Below are 23866 nucleotides of genomic sequence, written 5' to 3'. Positions count from 1 at the left end.
GGAGTCACAGAGTCGGACATGACTGAGCGACTGAACGGAACTGAACTGATAGAGATGGTAGTTAATGGATAGTAACATGCAGTAATAGTAGGTAAGGACGAGTAATAGTGAATCCAGGTGCAGCTGTGATTTTTTTTTTTTTTTTTAATAGCAGCCTCTGCGCTGTAATGACGAACCACACATGCTTTAGTTTACGTTTTCTGTGTTGGCTCCGCCTTCCAGATGTACCACAGGATCCGGCACTCGGAGTGCATCTACAGGGTCACCATGGAGAAGCTGTCCTACCACAGCATCTGCACCGCGGAGGAGTGGCAAGGCCTCATGCACTTCAGCCTGCCCGGCCGGCTGTGCAAAGAGATCGAGCTGTGAGCGTCCTGCCCGTCGGCTTCCTCGGCCACAGTTCCCGCCCGACTGAGCTGAGAGTGAAAGGGCTTCCAGAACTAGAGTCATAAATATTGTGTTCCACCTGTGGTCTCTGGCCTTACCATTTCCCCCTTCAAAGCCAGGAAGGGCCGGCTCTCTTTATCTTTAGAAAAACTAGTCTGAACGCCAGTTTGAAATGAGCCAACCTAAATGTTAGCTTTCCATGTTTACATACTTTATGAAATATTTGCTTTTCAAAATGGCATTTAATCTCAGGTAACTGAAAGGTTTCATTTCTGTATAGTTTTAAGTTTGCCAGTTAAATTTGAGACTTCAGTAATACACGGTTTATCATCCACGCTTCGCTTCTAATCCTACGCTAATACATTTGTTACGGTGGTGGGACTGCCCATCAAAAGCGTAAGCCAATGCTGTATGTTAATAACAACATGAAAAAATCTCCAAAAGTGATCCAGAGCTGACAGTTGTTTAAAATAAGACAAAGCGTGTTGTTCATTAAACGAGGAGGCAGTTAGATCGCTGTGCGTTTAATGCCCTGCCGGCCTAGTAAACAAATGGGAATCTAAGCCTGTAAATGCCTCAGGGTCACGAGTTGGAAATCCTAAGAACACCAGTTCTGAACAGCCAGCTAGGCTTTAGCTGGAGCCAATCAGATGATTTCTTTTCTTGGCACCGTCTGTATAGCGGTGTTTCCATGACTTCTGTCAGCAAAGCACTCCTGACCACTTTAAGTTGGTGCTGCCCTGTTTAAATGGCTTTTTGCTCAAATAATATGCCAGAGTTTATCTTTTAACAGTGTATGTGTTACACAGTATGCATATATATATATATATATATATATATAGAGAGAGAGAGAGAGAGAGAGAGAGAGAGAGAGAGAGTATATGTTGTGACATGCAGGACAGAGGAGCCTGGTGCGCTACAGTCCACGGGATCACAAAGAGTCAGACACGACTGCATAACTAATACACACATATATTGTGATAGAATAAGAAACACATGACTGTGGTCTTTGTAGCTAGTTCCTGGCACAGAGCTCCTTTGACCCTTAAAATTTCCTGAGTGATTTGGGTGAGAGAGGTATCTTTTGTTATTCATATTAAGAGGGCTGGCTCGTTGCCTGTGATTGGAGGGCTGGAAGCTCAGCCCCGCCCATGGACTCCTTTCCCGGGAGAGAGACTAGGGGGCAGGCTACCAGTGAGCAAGGACTTCATCACCTGTACCCGAGTTCTGGAAGCTCCAGAAAACCCTAACTGAGGGGTCGGTCCCGACAGTTTCTAGACTGGGGAGCACGTCAGGTGCTGGCAAGGGGGTGCCCCCAGAGAGGCCAGAGCTGCACGGCCCGCCCCACTCCCTTGCCCTGGGCACCTCTTCCTCTTGGCCGTTCTCAAGCTGTGTCCCAAGGATAAGCCAGAAGTCTAGCTCAAGTGTTCCTCTGAGTTCTGAAGCTATTCTAGCACATTATCTCCCTCATGGAGGGGCTTGTGGGAACGGCTGATGGATTAGAAGGGCGGGTGGCCTTGACTTGTGATGGGCGTATGAGGTGGGGGCAGTCTGTGGGCCCCAGCCCCTGAGCTGAGGTCTGCCTCAACTCCAGGTAGTGTTAGAATGGGGTTGAATCCTAGGAAATCAGTGGGTATCTGCAGAGAACTGGAGAACTGCTTGGTGTGGAAAACTGACACGTTTGGTGTCAGAAGTGTTGCACCTAACGGAAAATGGTTTAATACTTGAGCATTCTGCTTATTTGGGTTAAATATCCACAACTAAATTAGCATATGAAAATAGGTAATAGCTTTGAGTGTTAATATTTATAAATGTTTTCTCTGGATTAAAATGGGAAATAGATGGATTTTCAGCTCTAAAAGAATTTCAGATAAGATCTCCCCTTATCTATGAATTGTGTATGTGTAGCATTAATGAGTGTGTAGTATTAAGAGCATCATTATGTTGTCCTTTTCATTGCTCTGATAATGATGACAATATTCCTTTGTAACCTAGACTTAAGCAGTGGCTTAAATCTTGGACTAAGTTCCTGAGGGGATGGGTGGAATGTCCTCCTGGAAACATTTGATTATGACAGAGATGTGACTGAGAAGGGGAGAAGGCAGGGGGCTGAACTCCCAGTATTACTTTTTAGTTTCTTCATAGACATAAAAGTTGCTTGCTTTATTTGTATCTTTGTCCTAGTTCGCTGCATTTCCTCATGAGCTGTGCTTTCTGTTTATTTTAGGTTCCACTTTGACGTCGGCCCCTTTGAAAACATGTGGCCTGGAATTTTTGTGTACATGATCCACCGATCCTGTGGGACAGCCTGGTACGTGAGACCGCCTAGATGCCTCGCCGCGTTCTTGGTTGATAGTTAAAACATGCCACAAATTGTTTTCTCTAAACACTTGAATTTTAAAAAAAGGCTAAGATCATTAGAGAGCGTGCAGCCTTCTTAGATTCCCTTGGTTCATGACCAGTTCTGACCAGGTGATGATGAGAATGGAGGTGTAGCTGAGATAAGTAATCGCATATTGATTCTGTGGGTGTCTTGGAACAAACACATACATTTAGCATCACCTTTCACCTTTAACGCTTAATATGTCAGTTAAAGCAAGCGTGAAGGAACCAGGGCTCCCAATTCAGAGTGGCGTCCTTTGTTTGGAGTGAAGTTCCATTGCCCTTTCCTTCTACATCACCCTTCTTTTGAGCCCTGTCCTAGCGGAACTGCATGCCCTTATATTTGTCTGTTTCTTTGTTTTAATATAGCTTAAACACATAGTTAAAATGCAAGAAATCATTTTCTTTTTCTTTTTTTCACTAGTCATTGAGTGGCTTATAGAGGCTCTTAGCTTCTCTAGAGCTAAATTATCTCTCCTTTCCATTGAATTCTGTTTTCTCTTATTTCCATCAGCAACTTTTATAAATTATTGTTCCAAAAGAATGAGCACAAGATACCTAACTTATTTCTTAGATAGCAGTTGAGAGTTTGACCAGTTGAAACTCTCGTAATGACATACCTTATACTTCAGGGACTATCTGGAAATTTTCAGTAGAGAAACATAAAGGTTATGCATATTAATATTCGGAGGTTTTCTGAACTCTCACCTCTGGTATTTCCGGAGCCCTGTTTCATATTGATATGCTTTTGTCTTAAGCTGCCTCATATCCATTGAGAGAGTTGGTGGGACTCTAAAGAAGTCTTAAGTACATTAAAAAAAAAAAATACAAAATCTATTACCACACTGTAGAATAGGAGCATGCGTCATAGTCTTTCTTGTACTGTTAAGTATTTGAATGTGATCATTTGCCACAGCCAGTTAATAATTTGAGTGTACCACAGTAATTTGGATTCCTTTTCAAAGGACAGCCACTCATCTAGAAAATTCTTATGGTGTGCATGTTTGCAGTTTGTGAATGTGAATGCGCTTTTTTGGAAAAAAAAACTATCTCAAAACACCCTTGAGCAGGGTGATGGAATGTTGCCGTCTGTTGACCCTGTGGGATGCAGGAGATGCTTGACCTTTCATGAAGCGGTGATGGGAGCTGATGATAGGGAAGGCAAGCAGGTTCTGGGGTCTGCTCGCTGGTGGGCCCGTTACAGTGTCCGGGAGGAAGCCGGTAAGGAGCCCTCCTTCCTCGCCGGCTGGAGGACTGTCAGGCAGCTGGTGAACGAGGCTCTCTCAGCACCTCGGACATCTCCCGGGCCAGGTGTGCTCCGGCACAGACCTGTGTGTCCAGGCCGGCGCTGTCTCCGGGAACGCGCTGTTTCTTTACCAGCTTCTGTCCTGACAGTGTCTCTTCCACACAGCTTCGAGCTGGAGAAGCTGTGTCGTTTCATCATGTCCGTGAAGAAGAACTACCGCCGGGTCCCTTACCACAACTGGAAGCACGCGGTGACGGTGGCGCACTGCATGTACGCCATTCTGCAGAGCAACCACGGGCTCTTCACCGACCTCGAGGTGCGCATGCGCGCCTCCCTCTGCCCCGCGCCAGAGAGCCGGGTGGATTTCAGCTCCGTGTCTGCCGCCCACGCGTGATATAATTAGGTGCCCTGTTATTCCAGGACGAGCTTTGGTTCCTAAATTCATGAGAAGCACAGTTGTAAATCACAACATCCAAGCATTTTTCCCTATCGTTTTGCATAAGAAACATAGAAACGGAAATTCCAGGGTCACCAAAATGTCCCTCAAGGAAACACTGGTTTTTGTGGTCTGTCTTCCCTGGTAAAGCCGACTCTTCTGAAAGGATGTGAGCTTAGTCGCTCAGTCGTGTCCGGCTCTTTGTGACCCCATGGACTGTGCCCACCAGTCTCCTCTGTCCATGGGATTTTCCCAGGCAAGAATACTGGAGTGGGTTGCCATTTCCTGCTCCTCTGAAAGGATGTAGATAAGGCGAATTGTTCTCTTGCTATCATGCCCTAGATAATGGGGACTTATCCTATACCCCTAAGAGCCCAGAACATTAAATGCAGTTAAAACATAAACACTCATCCGACCTTCTCCCACACAAGAGGACAGGGACGTTGTGATGTTCCACTGATTTGCAGCCTCTACAGACTTGGAGCTGGTGACACACGCAGAGAGGACATGGGGACCCCTGTCTGTTCATGCCCTGATGTCCAGCCCTTCCTTGGCCACCCAGCCCCGAGCTCGGGGACCGGAGCTCCCAGCCGTGCCGCTCCCAGGCAGACCTTCCCAGTGGCCACACTGTCCTCTCTCCATGGGCCCCAGCGGCCGCTGTGAAAGCTCCAACTCAACCCCCTTCTCTCCTCCTGCTCCAGGACACGTGACCCTGCGGAGAAAGGGAACTGCCTGCCCCATGCTTTATGATTTCCTTGTTACAGTCCTCATTCATGATAACCATACCATCGCTAGAATTTAGTGATGCATAGATTTTTGAATGAAGAACGGAAACTGCCCTCTCCTTTTGCAGATTTGCTTTATCTGTCCTTCTTTGGAACCCTTGCTTTAATTTGCCCCCACTCAAACACTTTGTCCCAAGAGCTCAGCAGGAAACCTCAATAGTAATTTGGCTGTCAGAGTCAGCCGCAGAAAACAGTGGTTAAAAAGGAGGCTAGACTATCTGGCATTTCCGATGTTGCTGAGGATGTGGGCTGCGTCAGTGACAGAAGTCAGCGTGAGAGTCCCGTTGCTCTGTTTTGAACGTCTGTGTGCTGTGTTGTTTCTTAAGCGCAAAGGCCTGCTCATCGCATGTCTGTGCCATGACCTGGACCACCGCGGCTTCAGCAACAGCTACCTGCAGAAGTTCGACCACCCGCTGGCCGCGCTCTACTCCACGTCCACCATGGAGCAACACCATTTCTCCCAGACCGTGTCCATCCTGCAGGTGAGCCACCGGGGCCCGCCGTCTTCTGAGAGAGACCCCTGGCTTAGGGGCGGTGGCCTTCTTTAAAAACAGCCGCTGCATTCTACTGTAGAACCATTCCTTAGAGTCATGCTCAGGATTATTCTGTCTTTTGTTTTTATTTTTAAGAAAGGCTTTTGTTTGAAGATTTATATATATATATTTTTTTAACCACATTCGATTTTTAAGTATCTTATACCCTGAGGCAAATGAACTATTTCACATAGTTCATTTAATCTATGTGGATTGTCATATTCTACAACCAGAACCTGTTGACCAATGAATCTCGAAAGTTAGGCAAATAAGATTTTAAGTGCATTGAAGTTCTTTTTTGACCTTTTGTGTGTTTTTAATTCTGTTGCTTTTAAGATGTTCTTAGTGACTGCTTTGGACGCTGACAGTTCTCACATCACAGTGAGATGCATTTGCTTCTTCACTTAAAGGTTGTCCTCAAACTCATCTTAAATAAGTAGCTATTACCTTGTAGTGGTTTGCTTTCCATCACAATTTTTAAAATATGCTCTGTGTTTGGCTTCAGAATAGCGGACCCCATTTCTTCCTCTCAGTGTTAGCACCTCAAAGGAGGAAGAGACATCTCATTAGGTCCCCTGATTACAGGTCTGATTACCGGGAGAATTCTGAATTTGCAAGAATGTGAGGCAGCCCCTGGCAGGACCTCAGCAGCGACCGCTGTGGCCACCTGCGAAGCAGAGGCTGTTTGTGGCTCTGGCGGCCTTCCTCCCTGGGGCAGCCTTCCTCCCTGGGGCGGCCTTCCTCCCTGGGGCAGCCCAGCCCCCGCCCGCCCAGGGCTGATGTCCTCCCTGCAGCCCTTCCAGGAGGCTCCTCACTGTCCCCACTGGCCCCGTGCCTGTCGGTACCACATACCGGATCTTCCCGAGCCCAGCAGGCTGAACCTGTCCACGCCCCTTCTCCTTGGGGCTGCGAAGGTGAAAGTGAGCTTGCTGGGGTGCAGGTGCTGTTCTGACTACCTGCCGGGGTCGGGGAGAGGTCTGCCCGAGCCGGAGCCGCGTCCGGCAGGGGGCCAAACGTCCCCCCGGGCGATTCTGTCCCTGAAAGCAACAGGGAGTTATCAATCCTGATGGTCCCTGTCCTTCCTTTTGTTAAGTGATGGATGGATGGATGGATGGATAGATGGATGGTTTGGATGGATAGGTAGATAGATCCATATATACCTGGAAATTTAAGCAAGGTGAAAGATGTGTATGGATATGTGTGGGTGTGTATGTGTTTGCATATGTGCATATAATATAGATATGTGTGTACCTATATATGTGTGTGTATAATAAATGTGTTATACATACACACATATATATATTAAAACACACACATACTAAAATGAGCTTTCTGTAAACAGACATTATAAAACTTTATGACAGTTATACCTACTTTGCCCTTACTCATCCTGTGAGACTATTTACCTCTGCAGGAAGAAAGACAAATGCCAGAGATGACGTCAGCATGCCTTCGCTTAGAGATATTTAGGCCTCCCTCAACCCCGTGTGCTTCCTGTGTCCTAAGTGAATGCATGCATTCGGCTGTGAGGACATCTCTGCTATTTAATCTGCCAGTGAATTTTGACAGCCTTCATAAAGTTTCTTCGGAAAGCCTTTTCTAAACATAATAGAATTAGCTTTTAAAAAGGCCAGGGTGGCCAAGTCCATTGCTGCTGGATGGACTGAAACCTGAGCTGGGTGATAACAGCAGTGATACCAGCCGGCTGGGTGGGGAGGGTCTGACCCAGGCAAGGAAGACTTCCTCTGTTTTTTGCCCCTGACGGTTAAGGCGGTATAAACGGTTTGTCTCATTTTCAGCAAATCCTCAGCCATGTGGGAACCGCGTATTACTTAATGTGGTGTTCCCAGAATGGTCAGAACACGGTCACTGAAACTCAAGGCAAAGTTCAGTCAAGCTGTTGACATCCACAGAATTGTTGGGGGGCCGTTAGATTCCAAGTATTAGAGAAGGGGTTCGGTCACTGGTGAAGTACGTTTGTACATTTGCTCTTGTGTCTTTAGAGAAGGTGCGGCCCTCAGCAGAGGACTGGGGTCCCTGGCTAGAGGAACCAGGCGTGGCCACAGCCTCAGGCGTATCCTGGACTGACCAGCACCTCCCGTGCAGCTGTGACGCGGAAACGGGGAACGGGCGGGGGGAATAGACTCATGGCCCCACTCCCACGGGCAGGAGTATTTCGGAGGGTTTTCCTTCCTGTTCTGGAGATGGCTACCCTGCTGATTTTGCATGCTCCTGAGTTTTCCTTCTCAGATCCATCCAACTGCCTCTGAGAATTCCTGCCAAAAGCAGATGTGCCTCCTGGCACAGGATTTAGGCCCGGGGTACCTACCGTGAGAAGCCACCAGCCCTGCCCCAGCTGCCCGCGAGGGAGGCAGGTCCCCCGCCCTCTGCCCACCCGGCCGCCGACTGCGGCCCCACCGCCCTCCCAGGCTGTGCCTCTCGCCCCGGCGTCTCAGCCCGGAACGCGCCAAGGATCTGCCTCCAGACGCTCGACTCGGCGGCCGTCCCGGCGCTGCTTATTCTGCAGCTCCCGAGGTGGCACCTTGCTCACCCATCGCGGCACAGTGACCCTGCCAGGGTCGCCCCCCACTCCCCGCCTCCAGTCACCACATCTCCCCGAGTGTGAGTGTGGTCAGGACGCCTTTCAGGCTAAACAGTTAAGGTGACATCCTCGGGTAATGGTGAAAATGCCGCCATCCGCTCACTGAACCATCAGACAGTGCCTCGCTGCGTGACACGGACCGCGCTGGGAGCGCTGTCCGCCAGCGACCCCTGTAGGGAGGGGCTTTCCCGCGGCTGCCTTAGCGCTGCGCATGCTTCTTCCCATCACCGCGCAGACCGCTGCGGTCCTGGGACTCCGCGGCCTTCGGCCACGTGGTCGGAGAGAAAGCGTTCACGCTGACGGATAGGGGAGCTGCCCACAGGCCTTCTCCAAGCCGCGTGTGTGCGTGTGTGTCTGTGTCAGTCGTGTTCACCCCAAGGCTGACTTTCAGTGGGTTGCCACACTTCCTTAGCGGACAATCTGGACAACGAGGGGGTGGGGGGCACGGGGAAGAGGACCCCCCATGTGACCACAGCGGCGCGGATGCAGAGAGACCGAGCCCGTGGCCTTGACAGCTGACCTCCGTCCAACACACACACACAGCGCTATTCGCAGGCGGGTGTCCGTCACGGTGCGGGGCCGGGCGGCTGTCTGTAGTGATATGGGGGCCGGGCGGGTGTCTGCTCACAGTACGGGGGGCGGCGGGTGCCTCTCCGTCACCCTGGCCCACACTTTCCTCCAGTGACGGGGATGCAGGGAAGTTCCCTCCCCGCTGGGCAGCGGGAGGAGAACACGTTAGGAATGAAGGAGGAAGTCTCAGCGCATCGGGAGAGAAGACAGGCTCGCGTTCTCAGCAGGGCTGAGCCGCGCTGTCTCAGCCGCCCCGGGAGCCGGGGCCGTGTGCAGGCCGTGGCCGGCTGGACAGACGCGCCCGCTGGCGTCCGTGGTGGACACCACACGGGCCCCTCTGGGCAGCGCAGCCTCCTGCGTGTCCGGCAGGGACCTTCCCCGGGGATGTCCCAGATTCTGCCTTCATTAGAGGCTGTCGGTCTGACTGCCTTTTTCCCCTGGTGACCGCCGTTTCCCCGGGCTTGTGGGTCTCAGGTCTGCCTTCCACGTATATGTCTGGACGTGTTATTCTCCTGTTTAAAAAGTGACCAGTGGGTGCCATGGCGTCAAGAATAAAGTTCCTTTCTTAACTGATTCGCAGTCCTCGATGAAGGGCCCCTGCCTGTATCTAGGACGCTTCTGTGGCCCCAGACTCTTCTTGACCCTCTGCCCTGTCCAGTTCCCACTTTCTGTGGCAGCATCTCCTTGTCTTCAAGGCTCAGCTCAGGCATCTTCTCCTCCAGCGAAGTTATTGTACGACGTCTCCACACAAGTGGGGCGCAGGTGTGTGCCCCTTCACTCGGCCCTGGGCCCCTCAGACGCCCACAGACTTCTCACACGCTCCCGGAATCTTCTGTCTGTGAGTTTAGCACTCCTCTCCTCTGAATGGGAAGCCCTGTTCATCTCTGCCGCTGCAAAGGTCTACCACGTCTGCTGACACGGGTGGTGTGGGCAACGTGAAGACTGTGGACTTGGAGTCAGAGAGGGCAGAGCAGTGTGGGCACAGTTTGGAGACTGGAAACTGCCAACTTTTATTTAAGGGGACGCGAGTAGACATGTGTCCTCAGGACAGGGCGTGTAGGTGGCTCAGTCGTGGAGTCAAGTGGAGTGACTTCAGGTACGGAGACTAGTCTGTGTGGGCAGTGACTGAATAAGCTCTGTTCTCTTATCTAAAACGTACCTGTGTATTTTAGTGTTAGAATACTAAGTCCATTTTAATATTCATTTAATATTCCTTTATTTAATATCGATAATAATGTTCATTTTAATATTAAAAATGTATTTCATAAGATGTTAATGATTGTCTCGAATACTGAAGCTGCCCTTTTTCTGTCTTTTGCCTTCTGTGAATACCTCATGGTAGGTACCCAAAAGCCGACATTTTAGAAACCAGACCAATTAGGAATGATTATTCTCATTACTAAGAAAACTGTCTGACTATTCCATTAACCTTAAATTGCCTAGTGCTTTTGAAACATGTTTAGGCTTTTAAAACGTCATCTTTATCCCAACATTTTGGGATCCTGTGACGTTTTCATGAGTTTTTCTAGCAGTAGCGTTTCTGTGACGCAGTCCATCTGTAGTGGGTAGAATTTACTGTTGTCTGTTGCAACTGTAGCAAAATTGTTGTACTTGTACTCAACACTGTCCCTGCTTACAACCTAAAATGTGTTAGCATGTTACAGAGGTTAGCTGAAATCCATCCGTTTCTACAGATGTGTCCTAAATAGATAGGAAGGGTCTCTGCCATCCCCTCTGCTTCTGAACACACAGGTTTGTTTGCTTGTTTCGCCTCCTCTCTGTCCCTGAAGTCCGCCTGCAGAAGTTACACTGCCAGATCCTATCGTCATCACCGTCATCGTAGGCACTCTTTCATCATTTTTGTGCTGTGCCTAGTCGCTTAGTCGTGTCCAATTCTTTGTGACTCCCTGGATTGTAGCCCGCCAGGCTCCTCTGTCCACAGGATTCTCCAGGCAAGAAGACTGGAGTGGGTTGCCATGCCCTCCTCCAGGAGATCTTTCCAACCCAGGAGTCAAACCCAGGTCTGTCCCACACTGCAGGCAGATTCTCTACCATCTCAGCCACCAGGGAAGCCCTCATCGTTTTTAGGTACTTCCAATTAACTAGAATTTTGCACTTATCAATACATTTGATTTTTGTGGACTCCGGAAAGACAGGTATTATTATTCATGTCCATTTTACAAACAAAAGTAATGTACATCAAAGAGGTTAAGTTACTTGTTCATTGTCACACAGCTTGTAAGGGGCAGAAGGATGTTAAAAACCAGAGTTGCTTGACTCCAAAATCTGTGTCTTAATTACAATGCTCTCATGTTTCCTAGTATATGGTTTGATGCAATTGGCAATTAAACATCAAAATGAATGTATATTTTTCAAGGCATCATTGTTTTGAATGCTTGATGCAATTAGTTGCATCATTGGCTTTTTTCCTTCCAAAGCCCCAGTATGCGTCAGCCTTTGCCTGTTGCTCCCACGATAGTGATTCATAATGGGGGTGGGGGGAGGGCAGGACAGCTGGGGAGTGAGGAACAGACTGGTTTTCTTTAGTCAAATAAAAATGTCATTTATGTTTCAGCAAACACTTCACTTTAGCTACATATCAAAGATTTATTTAAATTTTATCATTTTAAAGTGAAATCATGAGTTTGAAAGGGATTTATAATCTTAGACCATTCTACAGATATCATTGTCAGAACAAGAACCAATTATAAGTAACTCCATTGCTGCGTTTATCATAGGATAATTTAAATATAAATATAATACCTTAACAGTAAATAATTCAGAAAGATTCTGATCATTGAAAATAAATGGAGAACACATAGCCTTATTTCAGAGTAATAGGAAGCAGATGATGTCTTACTGAGGTATCTGATTTTGTAAAGAAATGTACTTTAATCATTTCAAGTTTGCAATGTATTTTATCAGTCAGTAAATATAGCTTAAGACAACTGGAAACAAAAGTCAGTTTATAGTACAATTATGAAAGCGGTAATTGCTCAGTCATGTCCAAGTCTTTGACCCCGCCATGGACTATACAGTCCATGGGATTCTCCAGGCTAGAATACTGGACGGGGTAGCTGTTCCCTTCTCCAGGGGATCTTCCCAACCCAGAGATCAAACCCAGGTCTCCCACACTGCAGGTGGATTCTTTACCAACTCAGTATTAGCTCAGTACAATTATGTTGGCTAATAAATCATTAAAAAAAAAATTGATGAATCCAGAAGTCAAATCTCAACCTTTTTTGTTTGAACAGAAATACCACATTTTAGTCTCAATTACAAACCAAACTTAAAATTCTGAGGGAAATTATTGGAAAAAGGTTTAAGAGATTCACAGAAGAATAATTCTGAGAAAATAGAATCCAAATGACAGGTGTTTGGTCTTATTTAGGGTGATGATCTGCTGTGTCCAGGTACTGTGAGGACAAAAAGGAGGATGGCCTTACAGTTTTTGTACCTTAGGGATGTGTGTTTTATGTAAAAGTATTCTTGCCTGTAGGGAGAGTTTTTAATATGCCTATGAATTTTCCAGTAGTGGGACATTTTCTTCTATGGTATAGAATAATCAGGTTAGTATTCACTAGGCTTACAGAGATGGACAAGGGTGTAGATGATTTTTTAAGCCCATTAATTTCTACTATAATATGAAAATTACCAAAATTTTTAACTAGTTTAAAAGGAAAATTCACTTAAATATTTTGCATATTCCAATTCTTTAACTACTTATTGGAAATATCCCCAAGCTAGGTATATGTTTAAATTGCTGGGATTCTGTGGTGGGAAATGTTATGTGGTTTAAATAGTTCATTTACATGGTAGCTTCATTATTGTATCATAAGGAGAAACCAAAATACTGATTTCATTAGTGATTTCAGACTATCCTTTTGTTCCCCCCAAATGTGTCCTGAAAGCCTTAGTCGCCCAGTCATTTCCGACTCTTTGTGACCCCATGGACTATAGCCCACCAGGCTCCTCTGTCCGTGGAATTCTCGCAGGGAAGTTTACTGGAGTGAGTTGCAATTTCCTTCTCCAGGGGATCAAACCCAGGTCTCCTGCAGGCAGATTCTAACTGTTGTTTCCCGTCACCAACTGTGTCGTGAAGTGGGAGCGGTGCCTCCTGTTGGCTCCCGGGTGTGTGTTTGTGCTCATGGGTGTGTGTTTGTGTCTCCCCAGTTGGAAGGGCACAACATCTTCTCCACTCTGAGCTCCAGCGAATACGAGCAGGTACTTGAGATCATCCGCAAAGCCATCATCGCCACAGACCTTGCTCTGTACTTCGGGAACCGGAAGCAGCTGGAGGAGATGTACCAGACCGGATCGCTGAACCTTAATAACCAATCACATAGGTAAAAAGCGTTTCTGAAAGTTCAGTAGCCCAGGCAGTGGTATTTGGAATACATGTATATTTTAAAACAAAAGTGTAATTTCAAATTTATATTTGGAAAAAAATATAAAGAGAATTTATGTGGTTTTTTTGTTTGTTTTATGTGCACTTTATATTTACTTTGGATATTTCATTACTTGAGAAGATTGCTGACAGTGTATTGTGAAGATAACTAAAATATGAATTGGAATTTACACTGGTTGCATAGGAATGGGTACTATCAAAGGGAAGTCATTTTGCAAGACGCCTCTCCTCGGATTTATCACAGTCCAGCATTTGGTCATTGACCTCTCAGACTCAGAAGCAAATAGAAATGGATTCATCAGAATCCGAATCTTATTCTCCAAGCCAGTGTGACTGATGTGTAAGATTTGCATTCCGTGTTATTAATCCACAAACGTGTATTCTAGCTGCACACGTCAGAATATTGGCACTCAGCGTGGTCACAGTTTTAGGAAGCTGAGTGGCCATCCAGAGTCTGTTTGAACATGGGGTCAGAACAGAGACAATGAGGATCCTTAAATGTTCCAGTGGCATCAGGCTGAGGTGGCTTGATTCCTTGTTTTCTGAGAAGGTGTGACTTGCCTGCTGGATTCAGGAATGCGTCAGGTGTTTTCCTTGTGAGCCCGTTAGATCTCAGCCCATTGGCTACAAGGCCTCTTGCCCCGGCCAGTGTGTAGGTGACTACCACCCTGCTCTTGCAGGGTCCACATCTGACCAGGTCCATCTTAAGTGATGCATCTTTAGACCTGGGACCACTTGCTTATTGGTTCATTCTAGTCTGGCTGAACTTGAATCCACTCTTTATTCAGGCACTTTGTGTTCCCTACCCTGTGATCCATTAAGATACTGGTCCTAATGTTTCTTTCCACAGGAATCTACTTTTAGTTTTTAGAAACAATTTGCTCAGGGGTCCCAAACACAAAACTTTATGTTTACAAATAACTACAGACAGATGCATGATAAACTTAATCTCCTCAAGAATATGATCATCAAGCGTTTTACGGGAAACTTTGAGGAAAAGAAATGCATCTTAACTTCACAGAGTAGTCTGGACACGTTGCCGGGAGCCTCCCAGGATGGTGGGAGCGTCCCTGTCATGCAGACACCCGCTCCTCCGCCTGCAGCCCAAGGGGTGCAGAGCGATTTGCAGTCTTCATGTGTCTCTGCGTCTGGCAGATTTCACGTGTAGTTCTTGTGCCAAGACCTGTAGGAACAGGTGTTTGTTCACAGTTCTCTTTCTCATGGCAATTATAAGATTGGAGAAATACGCCCGACATTACGGCATCCTTTGGGTTGCTGAAAACTCTGTGTCTCCCTTGTCGTTAGGTTACAAAGAAGAGCCGTGTAAGTAGGATCAAGTTTCTTGCATATGTTTTTAGCAAAATGATTATGATAATGATAGCATTATTATAAAATAGAAACTTTTAAAAATCTCATTGCAAATGGTATTATACTTGGTGTGTCATGCATATATACGTGTTAGTGGTGTATACTGTATAGTGATGATGATTGAATAATTTTGGGGCGATTAGTAATTTTAAAGGTAATGCATATTGGCTTTAACAGTTTAAAAAATGCAGCCATATACTAGTAAAGCAATAATAGAGTCTTCCGTCAGTGTGTCGGTGGGGGAGGCCTTCGTTCCCGGACCCCTGCAGATACCAGAACACTGCTGCTCCAGCCCCTCACGTAGCATGGCCCCGTGGAATTGGTGCCATTACTGCCCCGTCTGCACCGCATGGCTGAGAAGCCCGAGGGTCCCCGCTTCTGTTCTGTGCTCCAGGACTAGTAGCATGCTGGGTGTGGTATCATCCCATGCATCCCCCTGTGTTTATTCACAGCTGTGTGTTTGTGCATGAACCTATACTTTTAAACAAAAACATGATCACAGAGTTTCTCAGTATCTGGGGTTGGCTCATTAAACCTTCCTCCTATTAATCAAATATTTCTAGCATTTTGCACTATTATTAATTCTGTGATCAATTCTCTCATCTACTGTCCTTTAAAAATATATATCATATCGCATATGGTGTTAGAAAATTAGACACGTGTTAAATTTTCTAAAAGAACTGTAGAAATTCACACTTTTTCTAACATAAGGTAAAAACCGTCTCTCTTTAAATACGCCATTCTCTGATAGATGCCTGCATTCAAGATCTTTTCGTGTTTGTTGACTGTTGTTCCTACTTCTATTTGTTCACAATTTGTGTATTTTCTTTGTTGGATTCTTTACATTTTTTCACAAATCAGTTCACATTCTAATTTTTGTTAAGGATATTAAGATTTTCTCTGTCATATGTTACATTTTCTTTCAAGTGTCTTTCAAAATTTTTATTCATATTTTAACTGCAAAGAAATTAAATTTCTTGAGTCCAAATCTGTCATTTGTTTTTGTCAAATCTAGCTTCCTGTCTTGCTTACGAAGGCCTCCTCTATCCTCAAAGGAGTGTAAATTATACTTAAATCTTTCTTTGCATATTTTTGTAATTAGATCTTAATGCCCCAGTCCATGGGATTGCTGAGTTGGACACAACTGAGCGACTTCACTTTCACTTTGCACTTTCATGCATTGGAGAAGGAAATGGCAACCCACTCCAGTGTTCTTGCCTGGAGAATCCCAGGGACGGGGGAGCCTGGTGGGCTGCCGTCTATGGGGTCACGCAGAGTCAGACACGACTGAAGCGACTTAGCAGCAGCAGCAGCTTCTGGAAGTACATTTTTATGAACATAACTTTATTTCTTCCTGATGGGCTGAATCAATAGCATTCAATTAACAATCTGTTTTTTCCATTGAATTGAAGTTTTCATATAGACTAGAATACTTCTTTTGACTCCTTAAGCCATTTAAACGTTAATTATCTAATCCTCAATTGTGGTCATACCATTTTGACTATTGTAACTATGTTAAAGTTTATCATACATACCTGGCAAGATAATTTTCATCTTTCATTTGCTTTCCAAAAATTTCATGGAAATTTAATAAATTTCATGGAAATTTAATACTTAATAAATGTAGTTTTATATTTTTATAAGAAAAACTTCAAACTTAGGAAAGGTAGAAATTATGCTGAAATATATACTAATATCCACATTCAAGAATTATTAACATTTTAAAATATTTTTTGCCTATTTTTCACTGTGCCACTTCCGTATAAATTACACACATAATGACCCTTTATCCTCTTCGTAGTGAATTCAGTTCAGTTCAGTTCAGTAGCTCAGTCGTGTCCAACTCTACGCGACCCTGTGGTTTCGTGGGGTTCTCAAGGCAGGAATACTGAAGTGGCTTGCCATTCCCTTGTCCAGTGGACCACGTTTGGTCAGAACTCTCCGCCGTGACCTGTCCATCGCGGGTGACCCTGCACGGCATGGCTCATGGCTTCATTGAGTGAGACAAGGCTGTGGCCCGTGTGGTCAGAGGCGTTAGTCTCCTGTGATTGTGGCCACTTATTGGCATGTAACATTTTTTTCCAGCCCTTTACTGTCACACTGGCTGCATCTTTGTGTTTAGAGTGTGTCTTGTCATCAGCAGGAGTTGAGACTTTCAATCGCTTCTTCCTTTAGGACTCTCAGTTCCTTGGGTTTTAAAAAAAGTTAAAATTGTTGGCATGTAGTTGGTTTAAAATGTGTTAGCTTCTGCTGTACTGTTGGTGGAAATGTAAATCACTACAACCATGATAGACAGCAGTATAGTTTCCTTAAAATTGGAGTAGGAAATGGCAACCCACTCCAGTATTCTTGCCTGGAAGATTCCTTGGACAGAGGCGTCTGGCGGCTGCAGTCCGTGGGATCACAGAGAGTCGGACATGACTGAACCCTCAGGCACCGCCTCAAACGTTCCTCCTGCTTTCTTTGTCTCCACTTGTAGTTCAGTCGCTCAGTCGTGTCCAACCCCATGGGCTGCAGCACGCCAGGCTTCCCTGTCCTTCACCTTCTCCCCGAGCTTGCTCAAGCTCATGTCCATCAAGTTGGTGATGCCATCCAACCGTCTCATCCTTTGTCGTCCCCTTCTGCTCCCGCCTTCAGTCTTCCCAGCATCAGGGTCTTTTCCAATAAGTTGGCTCTTCCCATCAGGTGGCCAAAGTGTTGGAGCTTCAGCTTCAGCATCCGTCCTTCCGGTGAACATTCAGGTTGATGTCCTCTAGGATGGGCTGGTTGGATCTCTGCAGTCCAGGGGCCTCTGCTGTCCCCTCAATTCAGACTGCTCTGCTGGCACCTCTGGACGGCCGGTGTTTCCCCACAGGACTTCTCAGCAGCCTGCCGCCCCTCACAGTTCTTCAGTCCGCCCTCCCCTGAGCACACCCGAGGGATCTCTTTAAAAGCGTGGCGTGTTGCTCTTGTACCCGCAGCCTCCAGTTGCTTGCCATCAGACTGTTCCCGTCTGTCTCCAGACTCAGCAACAAGCCGCCCACGCCCCACCTCACTGCTGCGTTTCTGCCAGACTGGCTTTCCTGCTGCTCCGCAAACACTCGGCACTTATTCCTGAGTTAGGACTTGCACACTGTCGTCTCCACTGGATTCTCTCCCTCATCTGCATATGTGTGCCTCCTTCAAAGTATTTTTCTATAGACTCATTGAATGAAAATTTTCTCCTTACTTCCTACTTTCTCCCGCTAGAAGATTACTCCTACAAGTTCAGTTCAGTTCAGTTCAGTCACTCAGTCGTGTCCGACTCTTTGCAACCCCATGAACCGCAGCATGCCAGGCCTCCCTGTCCATCACCAACTCCCAGAGTTTACCCAAACCCATGTCTATTTAGTCGGTGATGCCATCCAACCATCTCATCCTCTGTTGTCCCCTTCTCCTCCTGCCTTCAGTCTTTCCCAACATCAGGGTCTTTTCAAATGAGTCAGCGCTTTGCATCAGGTGGCCAAAATATTGGAGTTTCAGCTTCAGCATCAGTCTTTCCAATGAATACCCAGTACTGATTTCCTTTAGGATGGACTGGTTGGATCTCCTTGCAGTCCAAGGGACTCTCGAGAGTCTTCTCCAACACCACAGTTCAAAAGCATCAATTCTTGTGAGCAGGGCTTATTTTACTCATTTCTAGAACCGTGTCTGACACATACAGGCCTTCAGAACTTTTTGGAATAAATGAATGTAATGAACCGCCCCCCGCCCCGAAGTTACCCTCCTGAGGACCATCAGCAGTAGAGGCATCATGCACCAGGCTCTCATTGCAGTGTTCTCAGTGAGGAGGATAGGCAAGGTCATGCCAAGAGCACATTTGGCATAAATTCCATCCCTTTCAGAGCTGGCTATCAGAATGCAGTATCAATTAGGTCTCCATGCCGCAGTCCATGGGGTCACAAAGAGTCAGACATGACTGAGCGACTGAAGTGACTGAGTCACAAGTTAGGTCTATATTCCATTCATAGAAAGAAATGACACAGTTCCAATTCAGGTTAATATTTCCAGGAAACCATGACTATCCAACTAATTTGTCATTAACAGTAAAAAAAAAAAAAAAAAAAGTAATTTTGTAAAGGCATTTAATACAGATCTTATCTGTCTTATTTTTATTTGTTTGCTTAACAGTAAAATATGGTAAATTGTTTTTTTCTAAGTAATTTTGACAGTGAAATCTAAATGATAAGTAAGTTATTATCCTTTCAACCCTGATAGTAAGGATGCTGCCTATGGAGTCATATCCAGGGAGAGGATTGGTTCACACGCTTTCTAATGCCCATTTATGTTAACATATTTTCCTTAAATCTATGAGATAAGAAATCTTTCTTGAGATATAGCTTATTGCAATATTTATCCAAAAGAAATAAACACTGATTCTTTTGTGTGAATGTAGATTGAATGAGACTGGATTATTTTAGTCTCATGAAATAATTATTTGTTAACAAAATAATAGTATTTTTCATATCCTGTTCCTGTTTACATGAATTGGCCTGCTAAGCAAACAGAAAATACACTCGCTGCTTTAGAGCCCAAATCCAGAAATAAATATTCTTCCTTTAAACCGCAAAGTGCTTAGGAAACTATCTCAGCAAGAAAACGTGGGCTTTCCGATCATTTTAGGGGATTTATATCTTCACGTGGCGTCTGTCTTGGGGTCACAGGATGGGCACACGTTTTAAGTCTCAAGGGCGTTTTTAGAGTTATCTAGGCCACCTGTTAGACACACGATGCCCACGCGTCCTTGTGAAACGTAAGGATGAGGAAGAGATGACTGACGCTGTGCACGGTCGCACAGTCGTGTCCGACTGTTTGCAACCCTCTGGACTGTAGCCCGCACAGGCTTCGCTGTCCGTGGGATTCCCAGGCAAGAATACTGGAGTGGGCTGCCATTTCCTTCCCCAGAGATCTTCCCGACCCAGGATCGAACCCGGGTCTCTTGTGGCTCCTGCACCGGCCGGTGGGTTCGTTCCCACTGAGCCAGCTGGCTGATGGGCTGAAAGAAATTGGCTGATGGGAAGTATTAACACAAGACCTCACGAGTGATCGGCACCAAAGACATGGACAATAGACAAAGCAGGGGCTCCCGGCCATCCAGGAATCTTTGCTTGAGGGAGCACCGCTACGTCAGAAGCTGCAGCCAAGCCTCTTGCTCTGCTGCGAGCCCTGGGGACAGGCTCAGGCCCCCGGCAGCCCGTGCCCACAGGTGGGGTCTGTCTGCGCCCCCCAGGAAGCTCGGCGTCCTGGAGCAGCAGCGGAGTCCTCAGGCTCTGGAGTTTAGGTGGGAGGGGCAATGGCGACATCTTCTCGATTGTTACTGGGTTTTGTCTTTCTTGATAATTTGCCTTCTATCATTATGTAATTTGCTTTGTAAAAGTTTAACTCAGTATATTAAAAGCTCTCAATAGCTAGCGTTTAGTGCCATGCTTAAGTGTAGACTTCATTTAGGGTGACCCCATGTCATTAGTGGAGAAGGCAATGGCACCCCACTCCAGTACTCTTGCCTGGAAAATCCCACGGATGGAGGAGCCTGGTAGGCTACAGTCCATGGGGTCGGGAAGAGTCGGACACAACTGAGCAACTTCACTTCTCACTTTCATGCACTGGAGAAGGAAATGGCAACCCACTCCAGTGTTCTTGCCTGGAGAGTCCCAGGGAAGGGGGAGCCTGGTGGGCTGCCGTCTATGGGGTCGCACAGAGTCGGACACGACTGAAAGTGACTTAGCAGCGGCAGCATGTCATTAGACCGAATCCATTAAAACTATATAGGGGATGTGTCTGTTTGAATACCTATAGGCAATTTTTATTTGTCCTCTAAAGGAAAGACTGAATAAAACATATTTAGGGGAAAAAAAAAATAAGACCTAGGACACATAGTGGTGAGTGCAAAGCAATTGAGGAAAAAACCTTTCTGTGAGGATGTTAGAGCTTGTGCAGTGGTCAGTGACCCTGCCCTTCTCTGCGGGTGAGGCGGTGAGAGAGCTGTCTGGAAATCTGAGTCCTCTGGCCGGTCCTGGACTGTTCGCACCTCAAGGACTCATTTCACTCATTTGTATCTCACATTCTCCTTCTATAAAGTGAAAGGATTGGATAGTGTCCCCCCCGCCCCCCGCCAAGGTTTCTTTCCACTCTGAAGTTTCACAATTCCATGAAGTTCAAAATCTGGTTCGTGGCAGTCAGGGACAGCAGGGGTTTAGAAGGTGTCGGGGCCCGGCCGGCACGACGTCGTATTTCAGCAGAAAGCCGCGGGAAGCAGGAGCAGGGTGCGCGGCCTTCGTGGAGCTAGGCGAGCCGTGACGGGTGTGCTCACGGTTAAAGCGCTGCCGCCCTTGATTGTGTCCCTTCTCTCCTCTCAGTTGCACCTGCTCTGAAATGCTCTCTTTCCTCCCCGCCACACGCAGCAGCGCCAGCCTGAGGCCGCGCTCGGCCCTGAAACTGCCGAAGTCTTCCCAGCTGTCCTCATGCCCGTGCAATCGCCGCGGTGACCAGTCTTGTCTCGTTGTGTTCTAGAGACCGTGTCATCGGTTTGATGATGACCGCCTGTGATCTTTGTTCTGTGACAAAGCTGTGGCCAGTGACGAGACTGACGGCCAACGACATATACGCAGAGTTCTGGGCGGAGGTACGTCCTGGGGTTTCGTATGAGCGCAGACGATGGCAAGAAATGAGGAAAAATTGAGGGGATGTTAAATACAGGGATAATGTAGTAACAGTATCTTAGCTGCTCATGCTGCTAGCAGTTCCTTAGAAAGCACTATTGTTTAGCATTCACACAGGTATAAAGTCAGAGCGTCCGACTTGGATATGTGTATAAATTCCCTGATTTCCACTGAAACAGTTCAGGAACCGATTCCCTGAACAGCCATGCAGCAATTTTCTTTATTTAATAGCCAGTCTTTTGTCATGCATTCAATAAATATCGATGGTCATCCCTTTTATGGCCACGAGAGAAAGTATTAAGAGGGACCCACAACATCACAGGCTGTATTTGCCTGCAGCTGAAAATTTGAGAGACTAATGATGTACCATAGAAACCTGAGATTAAATTGTGAATATGCCAAACAGTCAGTTAAGCTGCAAATTATGAGCTCCACAGGAATTAATTCATGAATTCATGAATTCCCGACATATGAAACGACCATGTAAATTGCTTTCATGAATACCTTTTCTTGACTGAATTATCTAAATTATCAGAAATGTGTGTTTGCTCCTCAGTTTGCTCTCTTAGTTGGTCATGAATAAGTAGAATATAATTCTCTTGTTCAAATGAATCCACAGATACTTAGATCCCTGCATATTAAAAATAAGTTTATAAAAAAACTATAAAATGTTTGTGCACCTCATTTGGGTAGAAGAAGTCAAAGTAAATTTGGAGCACAAAGGGTTTGGTAATACCATAAATCTCATACCTTAAATCTCAGCCAAATAGAAGAACAGATATAAAAAGTAAAAAAAAAAAAAAACACAACAGTAAACCGTTCAGGTAATGATGAATAGAAATGGTCTATGATGTTGGTTTTGTCTCATAATAGTAACACCAAAGAAGTTTGTATTGGGTGAGGACCACAGGCCTTGGGCTGATCATACTAAAGATATCATTTCTATACGAGCTTCCCTGGAATACCCCATTCCCTTCCAGTGTGTAGCTCAGCTGTGCGCATTGTATGTGCATCCTCTTGAACATTTTTTGTTTTTTTCTTTATTTTATTGTGTGTGTGTCAAAATCTAGCTACTCTCAGACTCGAGAAGATTGTTTTCAAATGTACATGTCTGAGCTGTGATATTTGACTTTGCTATCACAGTCAGCTTCATTTGCATGTATGTTTAAACTAGTAACATAGTTAATGCTATAAATACCACGTAAGAAAGCCTGTCTGAAGCTTGCTTACCGTTTTGCAGACACTTTTATTTGTTTAACAGTGATATACTTCCTACCTTAACAACTGTATTTGTATTCTAAAACATGAAGCAAAAGGGGGCAAACGTGTAGATTTTTTTCCCTTTCTGTTCCTCGTTGGTTAAGTGGTGCAGTGGTTAAGCGCGGCATTGGTTAAACGGTCCACAGAGATTGACTGAGCTCCCAGTGGGCTCACAGATGCTATCTGCAAGGACCTCACCGTCCCAGAGAGGAAGCAGAGCTGTCGTCCCCAAGTCTTGCCGTGGCTTCGTAGATGTTCATGAAGTCCACGCTGCCCTCCTCCCCACCCCACCCTCTCCGCTCCGTCAGACCCTCGCAGGCTCTCACCAGGATCACCGCAGCATGTAGCTGGACTCCTCGCCTGTCTTCTGGAATCAGTAGCTAAGGGTGTGGACACTTTGGTGTCACGCTGTCCGAGATGCACATCCCGCCTTAGCACCGAGACCGGCAACTCGGGCCAGCTTTCTGACCCGTCTCAGCCTCGGCTGCTGCCCTTGCTGCTTCGGGGCAAGTTGAGTTCTGTTTCCCTCCAACCGCCTGTCCCTCCTCGCTGTGGTAAAGACAGAAACCGCGAGCTTTATGCGTCAGGCTCACGGCCCCTCTGCTGCTGGGTCCCTGACTGTGCTGTGCGGTTTCATCCGCCTGGGGACCCCTGCCCTGCACCCCGCAGCCCCCCGCCCGCAGCCCTGACTCCCCAGACCACGCGCACACACGGGCCATCTGCCGCTCGAGTGTTCTCCTGTCGGCATCAGCACTCGTTGCTAGGTGCCTGTTCGAATCACTGCTTATTTAAAATCTTTTTATGTGTTGGGGCTTGTGAAATCCTTGAGGGGGCCTGGTTATCTTCACTCACCTAGGGCAGAAAAGAAGAAAGTGTGGGAACTACCGCAGTTCATTTTATTTAAACCAGTAACTTCAGAGCAGACTTTACGAAGCCAAGGCAGTGTCTTAGCCCTGTGCTCAGGCATCCTTCACGAGGATTGTAGTCATTAGTCCCATGACCCTGTCTTAGCAAATTCAGGATGCTTTCTGCTTCAGATTTCTGAAAACAAGCATAATAAAATAATAAAAAATAATAATAATTAAGAAATGTGAAGGAATTAGTCTTTAACCTTGAAAAATAAATAAAAGGAGTAAGATAATTTTTAAATCTGTAAAATGGGTATAATAATATCTAACTCATAGTATTTCATGAAGAGTAAGTGACATAATA

General features: G+C 46.1%; 1 protein-coding gene across 2 annotated transcripts in view; it reads left to right on the top strand.

Moving 5' to 3' along the window:
* The window catches only part of PDE10A (phosphodiesterase 10A), a 341777-nt gene that overhangs the window by 306629 nt on the left and 11282 nt on the right, over positions 1-23866 (top strand). For both annotated transcript variants that reach the window (XM_043887946.1, XM_043887945.1), the window contains 6 exons: positions 223-365; positions 2615-2698; positions 4181-4331; positions 5563-5718; positions 13115-13287; positions 21246-21357. In XM_043887946.1, coding sequence (XP_043743881.1) covers positions 223-365; positions 2615-2698; positions 4181-4331; positions 5563-5718; positions 13115-13287; positions 21246-21357 — 819 coding nt within the window. The remainder of the gene's footprint in view (positions 1-222; positions 366-2614; positions 2699-4180; positions 4332-5562; positions 5719-13114; positions 13288-21245; positions 21358-23866) is intronic.

This window comes from Cervus elaphus, chromosome 26 (assembly GCF_910594005.1).
Source record: "Cervus elaphus chromosome 26, mCerEla1.1, whole genome shotgun sequence".
NCBI classification, from domain to species: domain Eukaryota; kingdom Metazoa; phylum Chordata; class Mammalia; order Artiodactyla; family Cervidae; genus Cervus; species Cervus elaphus.
Note: the sequence above shows the minus strand (reverse complement) of the source record. Positions and strands in the feature narration are given on the sequence as shown.